We start from the raw sequence: 18,052 nt of genomic DNA, 5'->3' as shown, positions 1-18,052 counted from the left end.
GGAGAAAATTTTGAGCTTTGGCAACATGAGTTTTTCAACTGCAAAATATGTTCCTTAGGAACAGCACTTTTCCCTCTGCAGCTGCATTTTAAGTTGGATCATATGAACCATAAACAGAATTCACAGTCTTTTCTGCTTCGTCATGCTGTTTCCCCCATAGCTACTCATGAGCGCTGGGAGGCTGCAATAAGGGGGAACTGGCAGAAATCATATACATTCTAGTACCAGATTGTGCTGTTTGCCGAAGCATTCTTATAAGAGGGCAGGGAATGATTTCTGCAGACTTTTCCTCAAACTGCACGGTTTCCCGACCCTGAGGAGGAGCTCTTCAGGAGGTATAGCTGACTGTAGGGGAAGGGAAATAGAGCCATATTGTGAGCTCCTTTCATAACTCATCGGATCCAACCCTTTGTATCTGGTTGCCCATTCCAATCTAGATGTCATAGTGGCATGTAGCAACATGATTAGGTGCAAGGAGAACAAATAAGGAGACAGCTTACAAACCAGATGAAATCTCAAGAAAACACTTTTAGCAAACTCACCAACCTGCTTATCAGCAAGGGTTGGTCCAACAGTCACCCTAGCCTCTCCCACGTGATCAGCCTGTAATAAACTAATCCCTACCTACTATAGGCAGAACCACCTTATTCTTCCCCACCAGAATAACCTCTGTCTTGTCTTGATTCGGTTTGTTTGGATCTCCTCACTAACTTTATCACAGCTTTCAGGGTTTTAGATCATCAACTGCAACTTATGGAGTCTTATGGATACCCGCAACAGCTGACTCCAAAGCTATAGCCAATAGGAATGGGCATGAAATGAGAAAATGGTGGTTCATGGTTCATTTGATTAAATGAACCACGAACTTTCATGAACTTTTGTTTCCGGAACCAGTTCGTGAATTCGGGAGGTGGTAGAACAGCCCCCCAGTGGGTTAGAGATGCCAAACTCACAGCAAGTCTCCAGATACCTCTCTTCTACCTGTTCTCCAAGTTTGGTAAGTATTGGATTTAGGGGGGCTAAGATACAGCTCCCCCAAAGTAGGTGCCCAGGCAAGTGCTCTCCTAGGAGTGTGTCAAGCTGCCCCTGTGCAAACTAGAGGCATCCAACTCGCAGAGAATTTCCCTGGGGTGCTCCTCCACCTGCCTTCCAGGTTGTGTGCAGATTGGCTTCCGGGGGGGGGGGCGATCCTAGGGTCCAAAGGTTACTAGGGCTCAGTGCCTCTTGTCCTGAGCCAGAGATGTTATTTGTTGTTTCTTTGACAACTAAAAGTAAAGGCAGCCCCAGCAAATAATAAAGATAGCTTCCCCCCCCCCCACCACCAGGCAGTGGCAGAGAGAGGCTACTAGGACTCAGTCCCCCGTCCTCCTGAGCCAGAGCTGTTTGTTATTTGTAGGTTTGTTTTTTGATAAATAAAAGTAAAGGCTCAGTCTCCTGTCCTGAACAATAGGTGTTGTTTTTAGATTAAAAAATTAAAGGCAAGGAACAACCCCAGCAAATAAGTAAAGAGAAAAAAAGGGTCCCACGCACACACACACACACACACACACACACACACACACACACCTGGCCATGGCAGGGAGAGGCAGTGAGTGGCTCAGGTCCCTGAAACCACAGCAAGGAACACCTTCCCAGCTGGGAAAGGTGTTTTAAAAAATTTCCCACTGTGTAGGGATGGGAGGGAAAAGAGTCCCTAAAAGCCCCTAAAATCAGCCACACAGCAAGCAATTGGGCTAATCTCTCTCATAAGGATGGACGGACTAACTCCTCTTCCTGCTGCAAAGTGAGAGCAGCTGACTCAGGGTGTGGCATATATACAATCTGCTGCCATAAAACAGAATGGGAGTGCCATGGTTGGCTCCCAGAACTGCCAATCAAGCTATGGATAACTGCTATGGGTGTTTCTAGGGTTCTCTAGAATTGCCTGGGAAGTGACTGAATCAGTGCCAGGCTGTCTGGAGAATGAACTCTAATGAACCAAATGAACCTCCACAGGAAAAAGGCAGTTCGTTTTTGGGGTTCAGGAACAACAGAACCAAACAAACCGATTCAGAACAAACCACAAAGTGGCCCGGTTCATGCTCAAACCACAGTTCATTTCTCGGTTCATGCCCATCTCTAATAACCAATCATTTCATTCAATTGTCTACTGTAGATATAGAAAAGCATGGGGTTGGATGAAATCCTAGTGTCTACAATGTTTTAAGCACTCTGTGGGAATAAATTCAAACAGATAGATCCCTGTTTACAGGTTCATCAGTTTTCATGTTAGCCTAACAGTACATATGCAAAAGGAATAGCTATAATTATACTGTGAGGAAGTCCAAAGTTACAGTGAAATGTACTCAAATTCTTGGTGCTGTGGATGGGAAAGAATTTCGTGATTACTCCAGTCCATAAACACCATGAAAGACATATCCACCTGCCTGTTCAGTCTACCCAAGTCAAATTTTCCTCGCATTTTTTTCTTATATTCAATTAAAAAAATTATATTTTAACATGGTCTTAAAATGAAAATTCCAAACATATAACAATTTCCAAGGCAATTTTGCACATGGTTGCTCTGAATCCTTCCATGTTGTGTCATTTCCAGCCTGTCAGCAACACGAGAAGTTTTGACATTACCTTTACAGGGTCATTTATTAACAAGAGTGGGCTTTGTTACCTTTCATCTTCTGCCCCTTTATCTCTCAGACACTTGAACTTGTAACCTTTATGCTTCTCCCTTTATTCTTCCCCCATTTTTCTATGATGATATCTGGTTTGACTCTGTGATTCTTATTTTAAACTAAACAACCCTACTGCTGATCAGAAACAGTATCAGCTAATCTGGTCAACGTTAACAGAAAATTCTAAAACAATCAGTTTCAAGTACTATCTTAGAATAGAATGCCCCTGTGACTTTGGATGCATTTTCAATGTTATTTTCAGCACTGAAGTTTTCAAAGAATTCTTGAGTTGTGCATGGAAACTAATTCTCTTAACTGCTACAGCAGGTGCAGACATCTAGTATCCTATAAGTGCTAAGAATGATATATTACTGTTAGAAGCATTTAGTAGCTGTAAGAACTCCACATAGAGATTGTTCTGTTCATCTGCAAAATAGGATTCAAACACATAATGGTTGCTGGTAATCACTTCTGATGAAGTTTTCCATTGAAACGAAGTTGAAGCTGGACTCTTCGTAATTTGTTGATACTGTCGGACCGTAAATTGTTGGAAAACTGTTGACACTGAACTGTTGGTTTGTAATATTGCATGTCTTATAAATGTATCTCCATTTGCACACTTGATGTGTTTACTATTCTAATACATATTTTTTGCATATGATAGAGACTTTCCCAGTTTGTGTTTTTTGGAAACTAATTCCCCCTCATAATCCAGAACAGTCCTGAACTCTGAATCATTTCTCAGTGAAATGATCTCTGCATTGTCTAATCTTTATATTATCTGTTCTTTCCTGGTACAGCCAAATACTAACTCTCTCTGTTTTACCCAACAATAGGAGGCCAGCCTCTGTTAAATGATGTGTGTCACAATGCCTGGTTGAGTCACAAACATTTTAGATGTACAGCTAAGATTGACTTTAATTGCTACGCCTGCTGTAAAAGCAACCTGCCCATTTTTTTGCCCAGTAGAAGTGGGTAAAATTCTGCAAGGACAAAACCTAAACAACATAATATTTTACCCTACAGAGAGAGCTACGAAGATCTGCCAAATAGTAAATCAGCAGCTGTTCATAGGTCTCACAATAAGCACAATTTCTTGTTCTCCTGAGTAATTGTTTTGTTTGGTAGAAGAGATTGAAAGGCAGGCCATGGAGAATAGGGAGTTGCATGGTCCGGTCATTTTGCACTGGGTGCAACTTGCACAAAACACCAACTGAGGTATCTGACTATGATGGGATGGAGACAACTATGTGCAACAGTGAGGCACTAAAAAGGAGACAACTTCTGTTGGTTTGGTGGTAAAATGGGGAACGCTAAGGCCAATCTATTCAGAGACTTAGGCATTAGGGACTGTAGTTGGGCCATTGGTGAAAACATATGGATCCCCCCATAAAATGCTGGGGGGGGGGCTCAAATGTTCTGGATACATAGACCAGTCTGCCATGTGATCAGCTGCCCATTTCTCTTCTATATCGGTGGCTGTTGTGTAGTTTCCCCATAAAAGCTTGTACATGACACTTTATGAGCTACTTTCACACATGTGTAGACTGTGCTATTTTCAGGTCAAATAAGTATGTCATGGGTATGATAAGGAACACAGGCAAACAGTTGCTTGTTTTGACTAAAAAGATAATGGAAGATGCTTTTGTGAACCAGAATCGGGGTTGGCTTGGTCCCTCAGTTAAACATGCCAAGCAGGGAGTCCAGAGACCCAGAATACAACAGACTTGAGAGAGACAAGAAACAAAAGGGTAACAGACTAATACAGCCATTGGTAATTATAAATTGTATAATTAGTCAGGTAGATTATAAACAGTATAATTGATATGTTTCTGCTCTCAAGTATGAGAAGCACCTGTGAATGGCAAGAATGTCCAACTAAATATAGAACTGAAGATTTAGTTCTAAGATTGTTTGTTTTCCAGCAGATAGCCATATATGTGCGATACCAATACCTATTTTTATATTCTTCGTTATGATAATTAGCAAGTTAACTATCATAGTATTTGTACATTTGAATAAGATTTTTGAATATACAAGAATACTGATAACTTTCTATGGTGCTTGGAGATATTATTAAGCCAGGAATATGAAGCCCTGTCAGGACAGTTATTTTTGGAAGATGATTTTGGAAACTTAAAAATATGGGAAACAAAATTAATTTTCTTTAAGGATGCTCATAGCCTGTAACCTGCTTACTTTTGGGCAGCAATTTTAATGGGTTCAAATAAATCATGTCTTTTAATTATCTATGTAAGATCAGTTCTTTGAGTCTATGTTAAAAGTGTAAATTCCTATTTTTAACAGAAGTAAAATGAAAGCAAGGATTTTCTAGTAACGTTTTTATTTGTGTGCTATATCCAAAACAAATCAAATCAAATGTTGTTGAGGTGTATTTCTTGCCAAGAGATGAATGATTTGATCTATGACAGCTAACTAGACACCTGGAGCTTCTTAAGTGCATACCTATGTCTGAATCAGGCCTGACCAGAGTATTCCGGAACAAGTAGCACTGTTAAGCAAGCGGAAAATAGTTAGCTATTCAGTCTTCTATGCCATAAATGTAAGTTTTCCCAATACAATTCTTTTCCTGAAACACTTTTATATTTTTTTTTTAAACTTCTGGAGCATAATTTGAAACATGCAAATAAAGTGTTTTATTTTAAAAACAGTAAGTGTCAGCAAGTGCTTTCTACAAGTATAAAACTGTATTTCAATTCTTATTTACAGTAGTAAATCTATAACTACAATCCTTTATAAACATACTTCTATGAAATGTAAAACTGAACCAGTTTTAAAAAAGAAAACTGAGGATATTTCTCCAAACTCAAACATAAATTTGGTTACTCAAGCCCTCTAGCCTCAAAACATAACTGAAAACTGCAATAAAAATTGCTGCTCAGAGCTTTTCTGCAATATTTGATATTTGTTGGACTAACAGGAATACATTGACAGGATTAATCATGTCTCCCCTGGCTATCCTGTACAATATCACAATGTGGAGTCACCCAATGAAGTTGATTGCCATTAGGTTCAGGAATGGCAAAGGAAGTGTGTCATAAAATTCACTAGCACATAACACTCTATCAGCTTAAATGCCTTTTGAGGGGGGGGGCTCTCTTTCAACAGCTATTTGTCATATTAGCTAAATGTTATCTCCATGTACTGAGGCAGTATGTTCTGATTACCAGTTGCTGGGGCCAAACGGAAGGTGTCTGTCACTTTCGTGTTCTGCTTGTCAGTGTTCAGAGAAAACTGGCAGATTACTATTGAAAACAATGTTGGATTACATGGACCTAGGGTTGCCAAGTTGTTTTCTTGCCGCAGCAGGGGACTCCCGGCTGGCGGCTGTAGTGCGTGCGCACGCAAAGCGCACGCACGTCACCCGGAAGTGACGTGATGACGCCAGGCACGCTGGGCGGGGCCATGACCATCCGAGGGAAAACCATAGAGTTTTCCCTCGGATGACTGTGGCCCCGCCCCCAGCGTGGTCACATCACTTCTGGGTTATGTGCATGTCGGGGTGGGGTTCCCCCCAGGGCCCGATCTGCTGGCGGCGGGGAACGGGCCTCTGGGGCGGGGGTTTCCCCGCCCCCCAGGGGGACTCGGCAAGCCTACATAGACCCCATCTGATCCAGTAAGGCACTTTGTTTCTGTATCAGGTAGATGTCTGTTTACTGCAAAAACACTTCTGTGCTATTGGAACATCCTCACATATGGCTCAGATCAGAATAGAGAGCTTGTGCATGCACAGAATTCCCGTTGAATTCAGAGAGAGAGATGATCCTGGCGTGCAAAAAATTGGCACATGCTGGTATGCTTCTACCATTAAAACGAATGGCCAAGCTGATCCAGGAAGAACTCTCAAATTATGTCTTAAGCCATGGTAGAGACACCTGTTAACTTGTATTACATATTTTTAAATCTTATGTACATGAAGTTGTTGGAGTAATACTATGCCTATTTCACAGTTTTCTTGAAGCTTTTAGGACTAAAAATTCAAAACGTTTGGCATTTTGATGAGAAATTTACACATGGGATACAGAGGAGATTTAACAAGTCATGTCCATTCCACTCTAAACATTTGCTCAAGTCAGCTGTTAACCTGAGTGAACGTCTTAAAACAACACTTGAACCAAAGAAAATGACTTAATTAGGAGCAAAAAGACACTGACTTTTCACCTATGCAGCATGATGGTAACCATACAGTCATGGACATAAACTCTTGTCTAATGGAATAAACTCACTGTAATTTATGTATAGGATGACAGCCCTGGGTATGTTCTTTACAAACTTAGGGGCTGAAAAAGTTGGCAGCAAAAGACAAACACAATTAGTCTATAGTCTGGAAGTCATCAGTTCCTTGCTTGATGTGGTGTTAGCATCCCAGCCAGCTCTGATCTTCTGTAGCCTCTTCCTGAGGCATGGAAAAAGGAGGATACTTTTGCAAGCCAAAACCACTACTGGAAGAAGAACGGCTATCATAAAAGTAGGAGGAGTATACCATAAAAACTGGCCCACGTCGATCCACTTATTCCACGCAAATACCAGTGCATGAATGGTGCACAGCAGGAGAGCTAAGTATCCCATCTTGCTCTAGAAATAAAATATATGACAAGTTAGATTGTTCTGACGCATTGTAATATATATTGCTGGCACTAGCCAAACTCCTCCTTCCCCCAAAACAAGCCTGGCTTGCTTTTGTGCCTTTAGCAGAAGCTTGATGGTGAAGATTTTCACAGGACAGAGATATACATTATTACATGCTAGCTCCTACGGATAATAATGGCTATTCAAATCAAAAGTCAGTTCAAAAGCTAGCAAACCTAGCTACAGTCAACATCAAGGGTTTAATTAAAATCCTCTTGAAGAATGCTCTGTGTTGATGCATATTTAATCCAGTGCCAAAATACAGTCAACTCTACATTAATAATATCAGGATCTGCAACTCTGAACTTCAAAGACACACAAGTCTGCATCCAGCAGACCTAAAACTTGGTACAGTACTTTTGCACCTTCCAAGCTGTATTTCAAGGTACATGGGCCTGTGCCAGTCCTATTCTACAGCAAAACAGCTAGGATTGTTGAGCTGGACTTATGAGTAGATTTGCTTGCAGAGAAGGCTCCACCTACCCAGTGGAATGTTTCCATATAAGTAACCACCTGGCATGAACAACTATTTTCAGTTTGGGAAAGAGAGAAGAATCTGGTTTATTAAGGAATTTGTGATTGTCCAACCTTCCAGCGATTTTCTAGAATGTCCAGCACTTGTTCTTTTCACCTGAATCTATCTTCAGTCTCTAGTTGCATGCAAAGGTATGTGCTCTGCCTTTAGGCTACAATCCCTCCTGAATGAGCTATACAATGTCATTTATGTATACCTGGATATAATGAAACTCTCTCCATGTCAGTGACTGACTGACCGAGGGAATTGATGTAACTGCCAATATAGCCAGGATAGCAAGTCCCAGAATTCCTAGAGACACATAAATCTCCATTCTCCAAACATCATGCTCAATCCAAGCATTTTCCTTTTTCTGCTTTACCTGTGGAGAGCATAATACAGTTAGTGGCAGAATTATGCTTGAAGGACCCAGTTGTATTTAATATTTAAAGCTGGTTCATAACAGCTGAATGCCCCCCACCCCACCCCAAACCTGGGATTCAGTGTCTTCTGTGTATGGGCTTTGCAGGAGAAACCCTTATAGGAACCAGTAAAAATTACAGCAATTTATTGTGTGATTAAGGCATGCTTTTTTTCCTTTCTTTACATTTAGTACTATCATAGGAACAACAGTAGGTTGGGTATGCATAGAAGTCAATTCACACTGAAGTTTCCCCACATGAAACTGTATGCAGGACAGATCATGTTGCGGGGGAGACCATGCCATTCTTCTATAACTTGTTTACAACTGCAAGGGCAAAAAAAAAAGGTTCTGCTTTGCCATGGTCTCCTGTTCTTCCTTCTGATTTGAGTGTCAGAATTATATTCCAGGGAAGTTTGACCCCTAAGGAGGCTTATTCTAATTCCCTTTTAACTAGATTTCCCAGCAGAACTGCCTTGCCAACAAGCAAAATCCCATCTAATACTACCTTTGGTAACCATAAACTAAGCTTATTATTCCTGAATCTAATAAATAACTTCACTAAGTTGCATACTAAATTACTGCCCACCCTCTGCCTATATGTATGGACTGGTGAATTCCATTTCATTGTATCTGAGGCAGTGTGCGTGCACACAAAACCTCATACATCGAATAAAACTTTGTTGGTCTTAAAGGTGCCACTGGACTCAAACTTCGTTCTACTGCTTCTGACCAACACAGCTACCCATCTGAATGTACTTTTGACAGGTTATAATAACAAGTAATGTACTAATGATCAGTACTCTATGAAGCTGATCAGCAGGTATTTTTCACAACTTTTGTCATCTTGCCAGAACAGTTCAGGACTTCTTTTTTAAAAAAAACAAAACAAAAAAACCTTATTGGCCTGTACACAGGAAACAAACTATCATGATTTCAACAGTTACACAGGGGCAACCAGGTACAAAAGAGAACAGAAAGGGAATTTTAGTAGGTATAACTTTCCTTTAAAAAGGCAGGAATTTCTCTGAAATCTTTAAACAGGCAGGGATTTGGACAGAAGGGAGGTACCGTAATTTTAATCAATCCCCCCTTCCCGCTACAGACCTGAGACTCCTGTTTCATGTTGTCCCTGATGGATGCAGGAAAGTCATGCTCTACTGACAGAGTTCCATTAGCTCTTACTTTTGGCATGATCTAAGCTATATTTTATACAGTTACATGTTTAGTTGTCAGTCTATAGCTATTGATACATTTCAGTGTCTTTTTCTATTCTTTAAACATAAAACTATGTGTAACCTAGTGACAATTACCAAATTTTGCAACCATTTCCCCCAAAAGTTAATTATGCAATGTTTGAAGGGAAAAAAAGGTTTTGTTTTTGTTTGTTCCAAACCTACAAATTCAACAAATGACATTCTGAACAGGTCAACAATATCAAGTCTAGAATTCTCAAAAGTGCTTTTGAGAGTTCTAGGCTGTATCTTTTTTTAGGATACAGCATGTTCTTATACTGTCATTTGGGTGCAGAAGATTTATTGGGTTTTCCCTCCCTTCTCCCAAAGAGCAGAGATCCCCCCCCCCGCTCTCTTCCTAAAAAGCCAGATGGGCCTTTTCAAAAATCAAATTTACATTATCCATGATGCCCTATTGCCAGGGAGCATTCCCAGTTAAACTGATTGACTGAGTTGGAGTATTACTTTGTAAGCTTCCTCTAGCTGGAGGAAATAATTTATAAGCAGGCATTTGCAGTAGCCACTGGGCTGGCTTAGAGAACCCAGCTGGCCAAATGTCAAATGTGTAGGAGCAAAACAACCATGTGTATTCATACCGGCACTAGTTCTCATTTTGAGCTGTCATTTTTGTATAACAGTGATATGGCTATTTTTTTTAGGGATAAGTTGTTTTATTTAGTCTCTCCAGATTGTTTATCATTTTATGAGCTTCTACCATGCCCCCCAGGTCACCTTTCTCTCCCCCCAAATAAACATTACCAACCTATTAATAAGATTTCCTTTCCAGGGCAAGATGGTCCAGCTCCCAGTCTCTTAACTACTTTAGTTACACTTTTGAAAAATACCTCCCCAAGTTTACAATATTTTTTCCAACAGCTACACCAGCAGTTTGGTGTAGTGGTTAAGTGTGCGGACTCTAATCTGGGAGAACCGGGTTTGATTCCCCACTCCTCCACTTGCAGCTGCTGGATGACCTTGGGCAAGCCACAGTTCTGACAAGAGCTGTCCTTGAAAGGGCAGTTCTGGAAAGAGCTCTCTGAGCCCCACCTACCTCACAGGGTGTCTGTTGTGGGGAGGGGAAGGGAAAGGAGTTTGTAAGCCGCTCTGAGACTCCGAGTGAAGGGCAGGATATAAATCTAATCTCCTCTTCTCTTCTTCTACCATGGTATAATATTAGACTGTCCAACAAGAAATAACGAGACGCACCCAGGTTTAAATCCCTGCTCAACCATGAAGCTCAATGGGCAAATTATCCTCTTAGGATAGCTTCTCACAAAGTTCTTGAGAATATAACATGGAGATAGCAGGGAAGCATGTATACCACTATGATCGCCTCAGAGGGACAAAAATATGACAGACAAATTAAGGTGACTAGAACCAGTTACAGCATTCCACAGGTAGATGCACCATCAATTTCACAGTAGTATGAATATGAATCTAGAGTGTTTGGTTATACCTGTTGATATGCCCAGTTCAACAGCTTGTATCGGTAAGATCTCCTCATCGGATAGCACAAACTGTAGCATGCATGCATTGAGGCAAAAAAGAAGCCAAGAAGCCCAAACTGTTTTCTCGATAACATCCACCTATCCAACCACTGTGGAAAGTGTCTGTATTTGGTTCCATAATGGAGCTGAAAACCTGCAGCCAATATTCCGGGCAAATAAACTAAAGCCAAAAGGGTGATTGAAACAACCGGTAAGACTTTGTTTATAACCAGGACTGGAATTTTATAAAATACATTTTCTTGAGCAGTTACAAGAGGATGGATGATGTCCCTTAGAAAAGTGTAGATAAAGGTCGACAAAGATAATATCAGTGCTGTCTTCAGTGGCAAATGCCATTCAGGGAAAAGGTCATGTTTGTAGTACTCGTTGGGAGGAGATTCAAACTCATCTATATAGATTCTTTGATGTACATGGGGGAAAGCAGCTGCTTCAGGTGTGCCAGTAACTTGTAAATCCATAATCTGGAAAGGAGAAGACACAATGGATAAACTTGAGAAGGATTTAAGTGTACTTGTCAGTAATGGTAAATCCTGCCATTGTTGCCTTTTGTAAAACCATGGAGCACATTCTGTTTCAAACCATTCCAGATATTATATAAGGTTTCAAGCCTAAGAAAGCTGGTCTCATAAGCTTTTGGATGACCTGAAGACGTTTAAGGTTCAGTTTCAGATTCCCTATTGAATCATGATTTTCAATTTGGATTTCTATTTCATGAAGCTGCCGTCTCTAAAGATTTCTTCACCATGATCTTGCTGAAGAAATATGCAGCTTGAAAAAAGAGAGGGAACATGATTCTATTCAAACAGCATATGATAACTGGGAATGGAATCTTTAGACCTTCCAGCACAATGCTTTGCTTACCAAGGTTAAAACAGATAGCATCAGATGGAGGAAGGGAGCTCTGACTCTCAAAAGTTTATGGAAGGATAAGTTTTTTTTACCAAGACATAATAATTCCAGTTTTATCGCCTGTACAATTAGAAGTTTGAGTAGTCTGGATACATCAACAAATAAAGAAGTACTACAAGGGAGGGCAGACTTTATGTTTCTCTGAGGAACTTAATCCTTTACGTTTCTCCGAGCAACTTGATCCTTTTTGTTTCTCTGAGCAACTTGATCCTTTTCAAAAGCCTTGGTAGCTGCCAGTCACAAAATGGCTACTCTGTAGGTACAGCCAGTTACAAAATGGCAGCTCTTACAAAGGTCACAGTGTTTCAGAGCAAATATGCAGTGCTTGGATGGGGAAACCTTTCCTCTGCTGATTTCTTAAAGCAAGCCACCACTCCCAATTGTAACTTGCCTTTGCAGGGGGGGGGACACACACAATTAGCTCTGTGTTTTCCCTGGAATAGGCAAACAGCAGCTTTGAGGCACGGGGAAGGGGTTAATAGCACACCCTCGCAGAGCAAGTGTGTATATGTGCGTGCATGCATTAAGAAAAACTGGTTAAATTCTTGGCAAAATCTTCACTCACTTTTTCCATGAGCTAAGCATTTATACAAAACGATGCTATCACTACTAGTACTTACTAAAACAGTGCATTTCTGAAGTCTCAAAGCACTTCTCATACATTCTCATTAACCTTTACAACAGTCCTATGAGAAAGGCCAGCTTTATTATTGCCATAGTATACATAAGGGCAAAAGGAAACAAAAACAGAGATATAGCTTGGCCAATATAACAGGCTGAATTTATGGCTAAACTGAGGCCTTAACTAAGGATTTGTGGCTCATGCTCTTGACCATTATACTATACCAGATCAGCATTTCGGGGAGCATTCCTACACAAGTCTTATGACTCAACCTAAATCATCAGCATGGGGCGACTGCACACTGGAATTCCTTTATCATGTAACCCACCATTTCTGGCATCAAATTTAACCAAATGCATGACAATCCTATATTAACAAGAACCCCACCCATACAGAATAGGTCACATGATCACATCAGTACATATGTAGCCCAAACAGGGCAAAGAGAGCCCCCTTGGGACTATTTCAAGTCAGGAAAGAATGTGTGTGGGAGGCTCAAATTCCTTTCCCCACATGCTGCAGTCCCAATCTGAACTGGGCTTCTGCACATCTGGGAACTGAATTCCCAGCAGGAAAACTCACCAACAATGTCTGACTGAAAGTCCTCAGGCCAGAGATGAAAGAGGACATGTGGAAAAAGTAACATGTAGTTAGGCCCTCTGAGGGAAAGGAGAACAAGTGAAAGAAATCCATGCTCACAATTCCAAGTCACCTACTTTCTGTTGCTTCTTAGGTATTTGATGGAGACCCAAGTGTTCACTCAGCATCTAATTTGATCTACACTTTGAGGATGGTTAGAGTTCCTTCAGTTATCTCTGCCTCACTTGCTCTTTTATAAAAGCTTCCCCCCCCCCAAAGAGGTCAATCCTGCCACTGTGCTATTCTTCTTAATCCAACAGTCTCTGCTCTCCAGTGAGCCTGGACTTCCTTCTATTCACACTCTAACTCCCAGTAGCCCCCTTTTGCCTCTAGATAGACTTGCCCCCTGTGCCTTGGACAGGTGCCTGGCCCAAAGAAAGAGTGGCAATCTCAATAAGAAGGATGTCTGGTAGTGGGAGAAAGCAGATAAGGAGGAGCCCCAAGGGTAAAGGTGGTCCCTCTGTAATTCCCTATCCCAGCCCAGGAAGAATGTGGGGAAAGGTGGTGTTTAAATGTATTTGCTCAGCCACCAAAATGCCTAAGGCCAGACTAGTGCATGTAAACTTTTAAGAAAATATGACTCTTACCAAACTGTTGAAGTTTTCTCGGCCTGCTTCAAGCTTCATCTTCTGATCTTCATCCCCATCCATGCTGTTAGCCAACCACGTTCCTTACTTCAAAGCAACTCTACAAGAAAATTTCAGGTGACTTTTTAGTTCCTTGTACTGGAATAAATATGGGGTTGCCAACCTCCAGGTGGTACCTGGAGACCTCCCACTATTATAATTGATCTCCAAATGACCAAGATTGGTTCCCCTGAAGAAAACTGATGCTCTGAAGGATGGACTCTATGGCATTATACCCTGATCAGGTCCCTCCTCTCCCTCAATCCCATCCTCCCCAGGCTCCACCTCTAAAATATCCAGATATTTTCCAACTCAGAGCTGGCAACATATGGCTGATGCCTTTGAAATACGCATATATGGAAATGTGTATTTGGTTTAGTACTGAATTTCATGAAAAGAAAACTCCTCATGCAGAGAGTAGCAAGCCGTAGCTCCCAGAAGAGGTCCTTCCTAAATTCAGAAAGTGTGACAGTTATAATATCCTGAATTGAACACTTGCCCCACACTTGATTCTTTCTTGGCTTTCACTCTCTGCCATCCTTTTTTTTTTTAATATATAAACTAACTTGAATTCAGAACTGTACACTTTTAAAATACTGTCCCAATCTTTTAAATGTGTTTTTGTGGTTCAGGGCATCTATGTGGTCTTGCCCGGTCCCAAATTGTAACTCCAAAATGTACATACTTCATAAATACCTACTTTTAAAATTCTGCACAGATTTAATACCCTGCATGCCTCATTTGTTATAGGGCTCAACAAAGGAGTTTGCACTGCTAAATTTACTTTATTCTGTACAGAACACTGTAAATTAGAAAGTAGCAGTAAAAAAAGGATTAAGAAAATATTTTTCTGTTCTACAGCAAGTGAAAGGAACACACTTTAATGAGGTGAAGGGGGGGGGGAAGGAGATGAAACAGAATGTTGACTGAGGGGGACAGTTAAAGGTTTTAATCCATCCTCTTCATATGAGGATGATATGCAGATTACAACATATCACAAATAACTATCACAGAACCCAAGAGACATCTTGTAATAAGCCACTGTACGTAACTTCAGAGCTTAAGCAAGCATTAACTGCAGACTGATGGCCAGACGTTTTGTTAAAACATGGTCTTGCCTCACTCCAGACGGATGCGGAGATTCAAAAGCACATGATTATTATAAATAAAGACCCTTTAAAAGGGCTCCTTGTTTTTTTTTACTGACAGAAGTTAAGCTGTAGTTTTCTGGCCACGCTACTTGAAAACACAGATCCCAGCAAATATTTACAGGGCAGCTAAAAATACAGTTCCAGCATTCAATGGAAGCAGTTGCTTCACCTAGTCTCAGGGGTGTCGATCTAGACAGAGATGCCAAAAGTGAACATATTAAAGCCGATGGTTCAGACTCCTCAATATTTATTTTGGCATCTGCAGTTTCACAGAAGCCACATGGCACTGCCTAGAGGCTTACAAACGTTTCCAAATGACAGAGATGGAAAGATAAAGACCAGGGAATAAACAGGAAAAGAGTCAAGCAATTAACAGAATGGCAAGAAAGATAAGACAAGAAGGGCTTTTATTAGACACTAGGATTACTGTTTGAATTAACATTTCTAAGGCTGCAGCCTTACGTACTCTAAAGAAAGCACATGTACATGCGCCTCAGCTCAGTGAGACTTATTCTGTAGCAAACATGCCAACAGTCCAGTCCACTTCATAACTACCAATTATTAAAGGGTTTGAGAAATTGTGGAGGACATAGGAAAAGTCACCTTTTGTTTTTTAGTTCTGTAAATGAAAACCTGAGATTTCCTCCCCAGGAAATGAGGCCTTTTAATGATTGAATGGAAATGGAATGTTATGTAACTAATATATAACGACTGTCATCTCTCTTAAATGATTCAATCAAATCAGCATTTCTTGTAGACCCAGCCTAGAACAGAATGAACCAAAGTTTACCTCAGGGTTGTAAATGGTGTGCAAACTGATGGGTATAAATACAACGGAATAAGTGGAGCTTATTTCTCAATAAATATTCACATGATCAGATTGCCACCAAATCAGAAAATCCCCTAATTAAAAAAATATTTATTTATTTACTAGGAATAAGGCCTGTTGTGGAAATACATACAACGAGCTCTAGAAAGAGGCTCTGGGTGGGTGCCCTGGTCTTTGGCACTCAGTGTCAATTTGCTGTGGTGACCTCAGCAGGGTATAATGACACAGATCTTACCGTTTTCTTCAGGGGAACTGATCTCTGCCATCTGAAGAGCAGTTGTAATTCTGAGTGATCTCCAGCTATCCCCTGGAGATTGGCAAGAGTGGTTCCCCAGGAGGAAATGGCTGGTTTGGAGGGTGGAGTCTATGGCACTGTACCTGTCTGAGGTCCCACCCCTCCTGAAACCTCACCCTGTCCAGGCTCCACCCCTCAAATCTCCAGGAATTTCCATACCTAAAGTTGGCAACTATATCTCCTCCCCTCTCAGCATCCTCCTCCTAGGCAAAGTTCTGTCTTTCTCGTTAGTTACTTCATTTTCCTCTTCCGCTTTGTGATCTGTGCAGCAACCATGCAAGGTAGGTTAGGCAGAAAGTCTGTGGCTGGTCCAAAATTACTCAGGCAGCTTCCATAGGGAGGCTTCTGCTGAACAGGAGCAAGCAGCCAGAGCTAATGAAGTAATGCCAGTCAGGAGGCATGAAATCACCCTGAGAGTGCTGACAGGCCTAGGGTTGCCAACAAAGACAGATTGATGCAAAGGAGGATGGGAAAGTCTCCATATCTCTATTTTGCCTTAAATTGGTTTTGATGCCAGTAGAGTGAGAATATGCCAGTGGCTCTGGATGGGTGCCCCATGGTAAATGGACAATTTCTAAATATTTTCCAAAACACTACTCTGTCCACATTCATTTTCTACACTCACAGCGTCCCCTGCCAGACCGCAACACATCCCCAGCACTTTGAATTAGCACCAGAGCTTTAAGAGCTCTCCAGCTGTCACCTGGAGATTGGCAACAGCTTGTTTGGAGGGTGGGGTTTATGGCATTGTATCTGTCTGAGGTCCCCCTCTTCCTCCTCCTCAGACTTCCCTACAGTTAGAACCAAAGGAACTGATATCATTCTCCTCACCCCTGTAAGATCTGCACGACAACCCTGTGAGGTATGTTAAGGTAGAAAGTCTGTGAATGGTCCATAATCCCCCAAGCAGCTTTTATAACATGAACCTGGGACCTGCACACCATCCTCTGAAGCGCTCTTAGGTACATATCTGTGGGTGACAGCTGGCACCTTTTCCTATAATTTTTTGTCTTGTGGTATTCTGCTTGTGGTATGATCTGTCTTTTTTGCGGTGTGGCATAGTTGTGTTATTGGGTTTGTTTCTTTTGAAGGGGAAGTGATGTATTGTGGGTGAGGACATATTTTACCTCAGAATACACCAGGTTGCATATACAAATGGGGGGGGGGAGTTTGAGGTGCAGAATGGAGTGAAGTCCAATCAGCTTCCATATGCAAATGACCTTGAAACGCTAGCCCAATCAGAGAAGAGTGGCCTAGGCTGCAGTGTGTGGGAGAGAACTCAGGCAACGCAGCCAGTGGATAGAGACACTTTGTGATTGACATATCACAGAGCCAACTGATTTTGGCATGCATAGAATGTTGCCATGTGATAATGCTTTTATATATAAGGACAGGATTTGGTTAAAGGTTGCTACCACGTGAGGATTTTCACATGAAATGCAGGAAGCCCCTGGAATGTAATGGGAGCTTCTACATGACTGCTAAACTCTGCACCTTTGTTACTTTAAAGTGCTCCTCCTTCCAGCTGAGCAGTGCAGTGAAGCTCACCTGGGAGGTGAAAGGGGGTTGCTGAGTCTCAGCCCCCCAGTGCACTTTCTGTCCTGTGTGTGCTTTGCACAGATGCTATACAAAAAAGGGGAAGGGTGAGGATGGTGGGAGCAGTGAGTGGTCTGAGGGCACCAACCGTGTGGACACTATTCCTGTCCAATCTGAAATGACTTGCTGCTGCCACCATGGTGGTAGTGCATTTTCGCAACTTCCACTTATAAGCTGTCCAGGCTCAGGGTCACCCGCCCCGATACATGGGGGACAGCCAGCATGGCCCTAGCAGCCCCAAACCTGGGCCCCATCTACAGCGAGGTCCCCCACCTGGTTGGGATCTGGGGACATAGAGGTGCACGACAGGACTGGCAGCTATTACCCAGGGGACACCATCGGCGGCGGCAGCCCCGGGACAAGTGCAGAAGCAGTCACCCGGCAGAGC

General features: G+C 41.7%; 1 protein-coding gene across 1 annotated transcript in view; it reads right to left on the bottom strand.

Annotated features, from left to right (window-relative positions):
* Positions 1-6,972: 6,972 nt before the first annotated feature.
* Positions 6,973-18,052, bottom strand: part of STEAP1 (six transmembrane epithelial antigen of the prostate 1) — a 16,204-nt gene continuing 5,124 nt past the window's right edge. The window contains exons 2-5 of the mRNA XM_015423505.1: positions 13,755-13,854; positions 10,946-11,458; positions 8,051-8,215; positions 6,973-7,265 (exon numbers count right to left, since the gene is read on the bottom strand). Of these exons, the coding sequence (XP_015278991.1) occupies positions 7,008-7,265; positions 8,051-8,215; positions 10,946-11,458; positions 13,755-13,817 (999 nt within the window). The 5' untranslated portion in view covers positions 13,818-13,854 and the 3' untranslated portion in view covers positions 6,973-7,007. The remainder of the gene's footprint in view (positions 7,266-8,050; positions 8,216-10,945; positions 11,459-13,754; positions 13,855-18,052) is intronic.

The sequence above is a fragment of the Gekko japonicus genome, unplaced genomic scaffold (assembly GCF_001447785.1).
Source record: "Gekko japonicus isolate JY-2015 unplaced genomic scaffold, Gekko_japonicus_V1.1 scaffold2757, whole genome shotgun sequence".
Lineage (NCBI taxonomy): Eukaryota > Metazoa > Chordata > Lepidosauria > Squamata > Gekkonidae > Gekko > Gekko japonicus.
The sequence above is the reverse complement of the archived record's forward strand: the minus strand, read 5'-3'. Positions and strand labels throughout refer to the sequence as shown.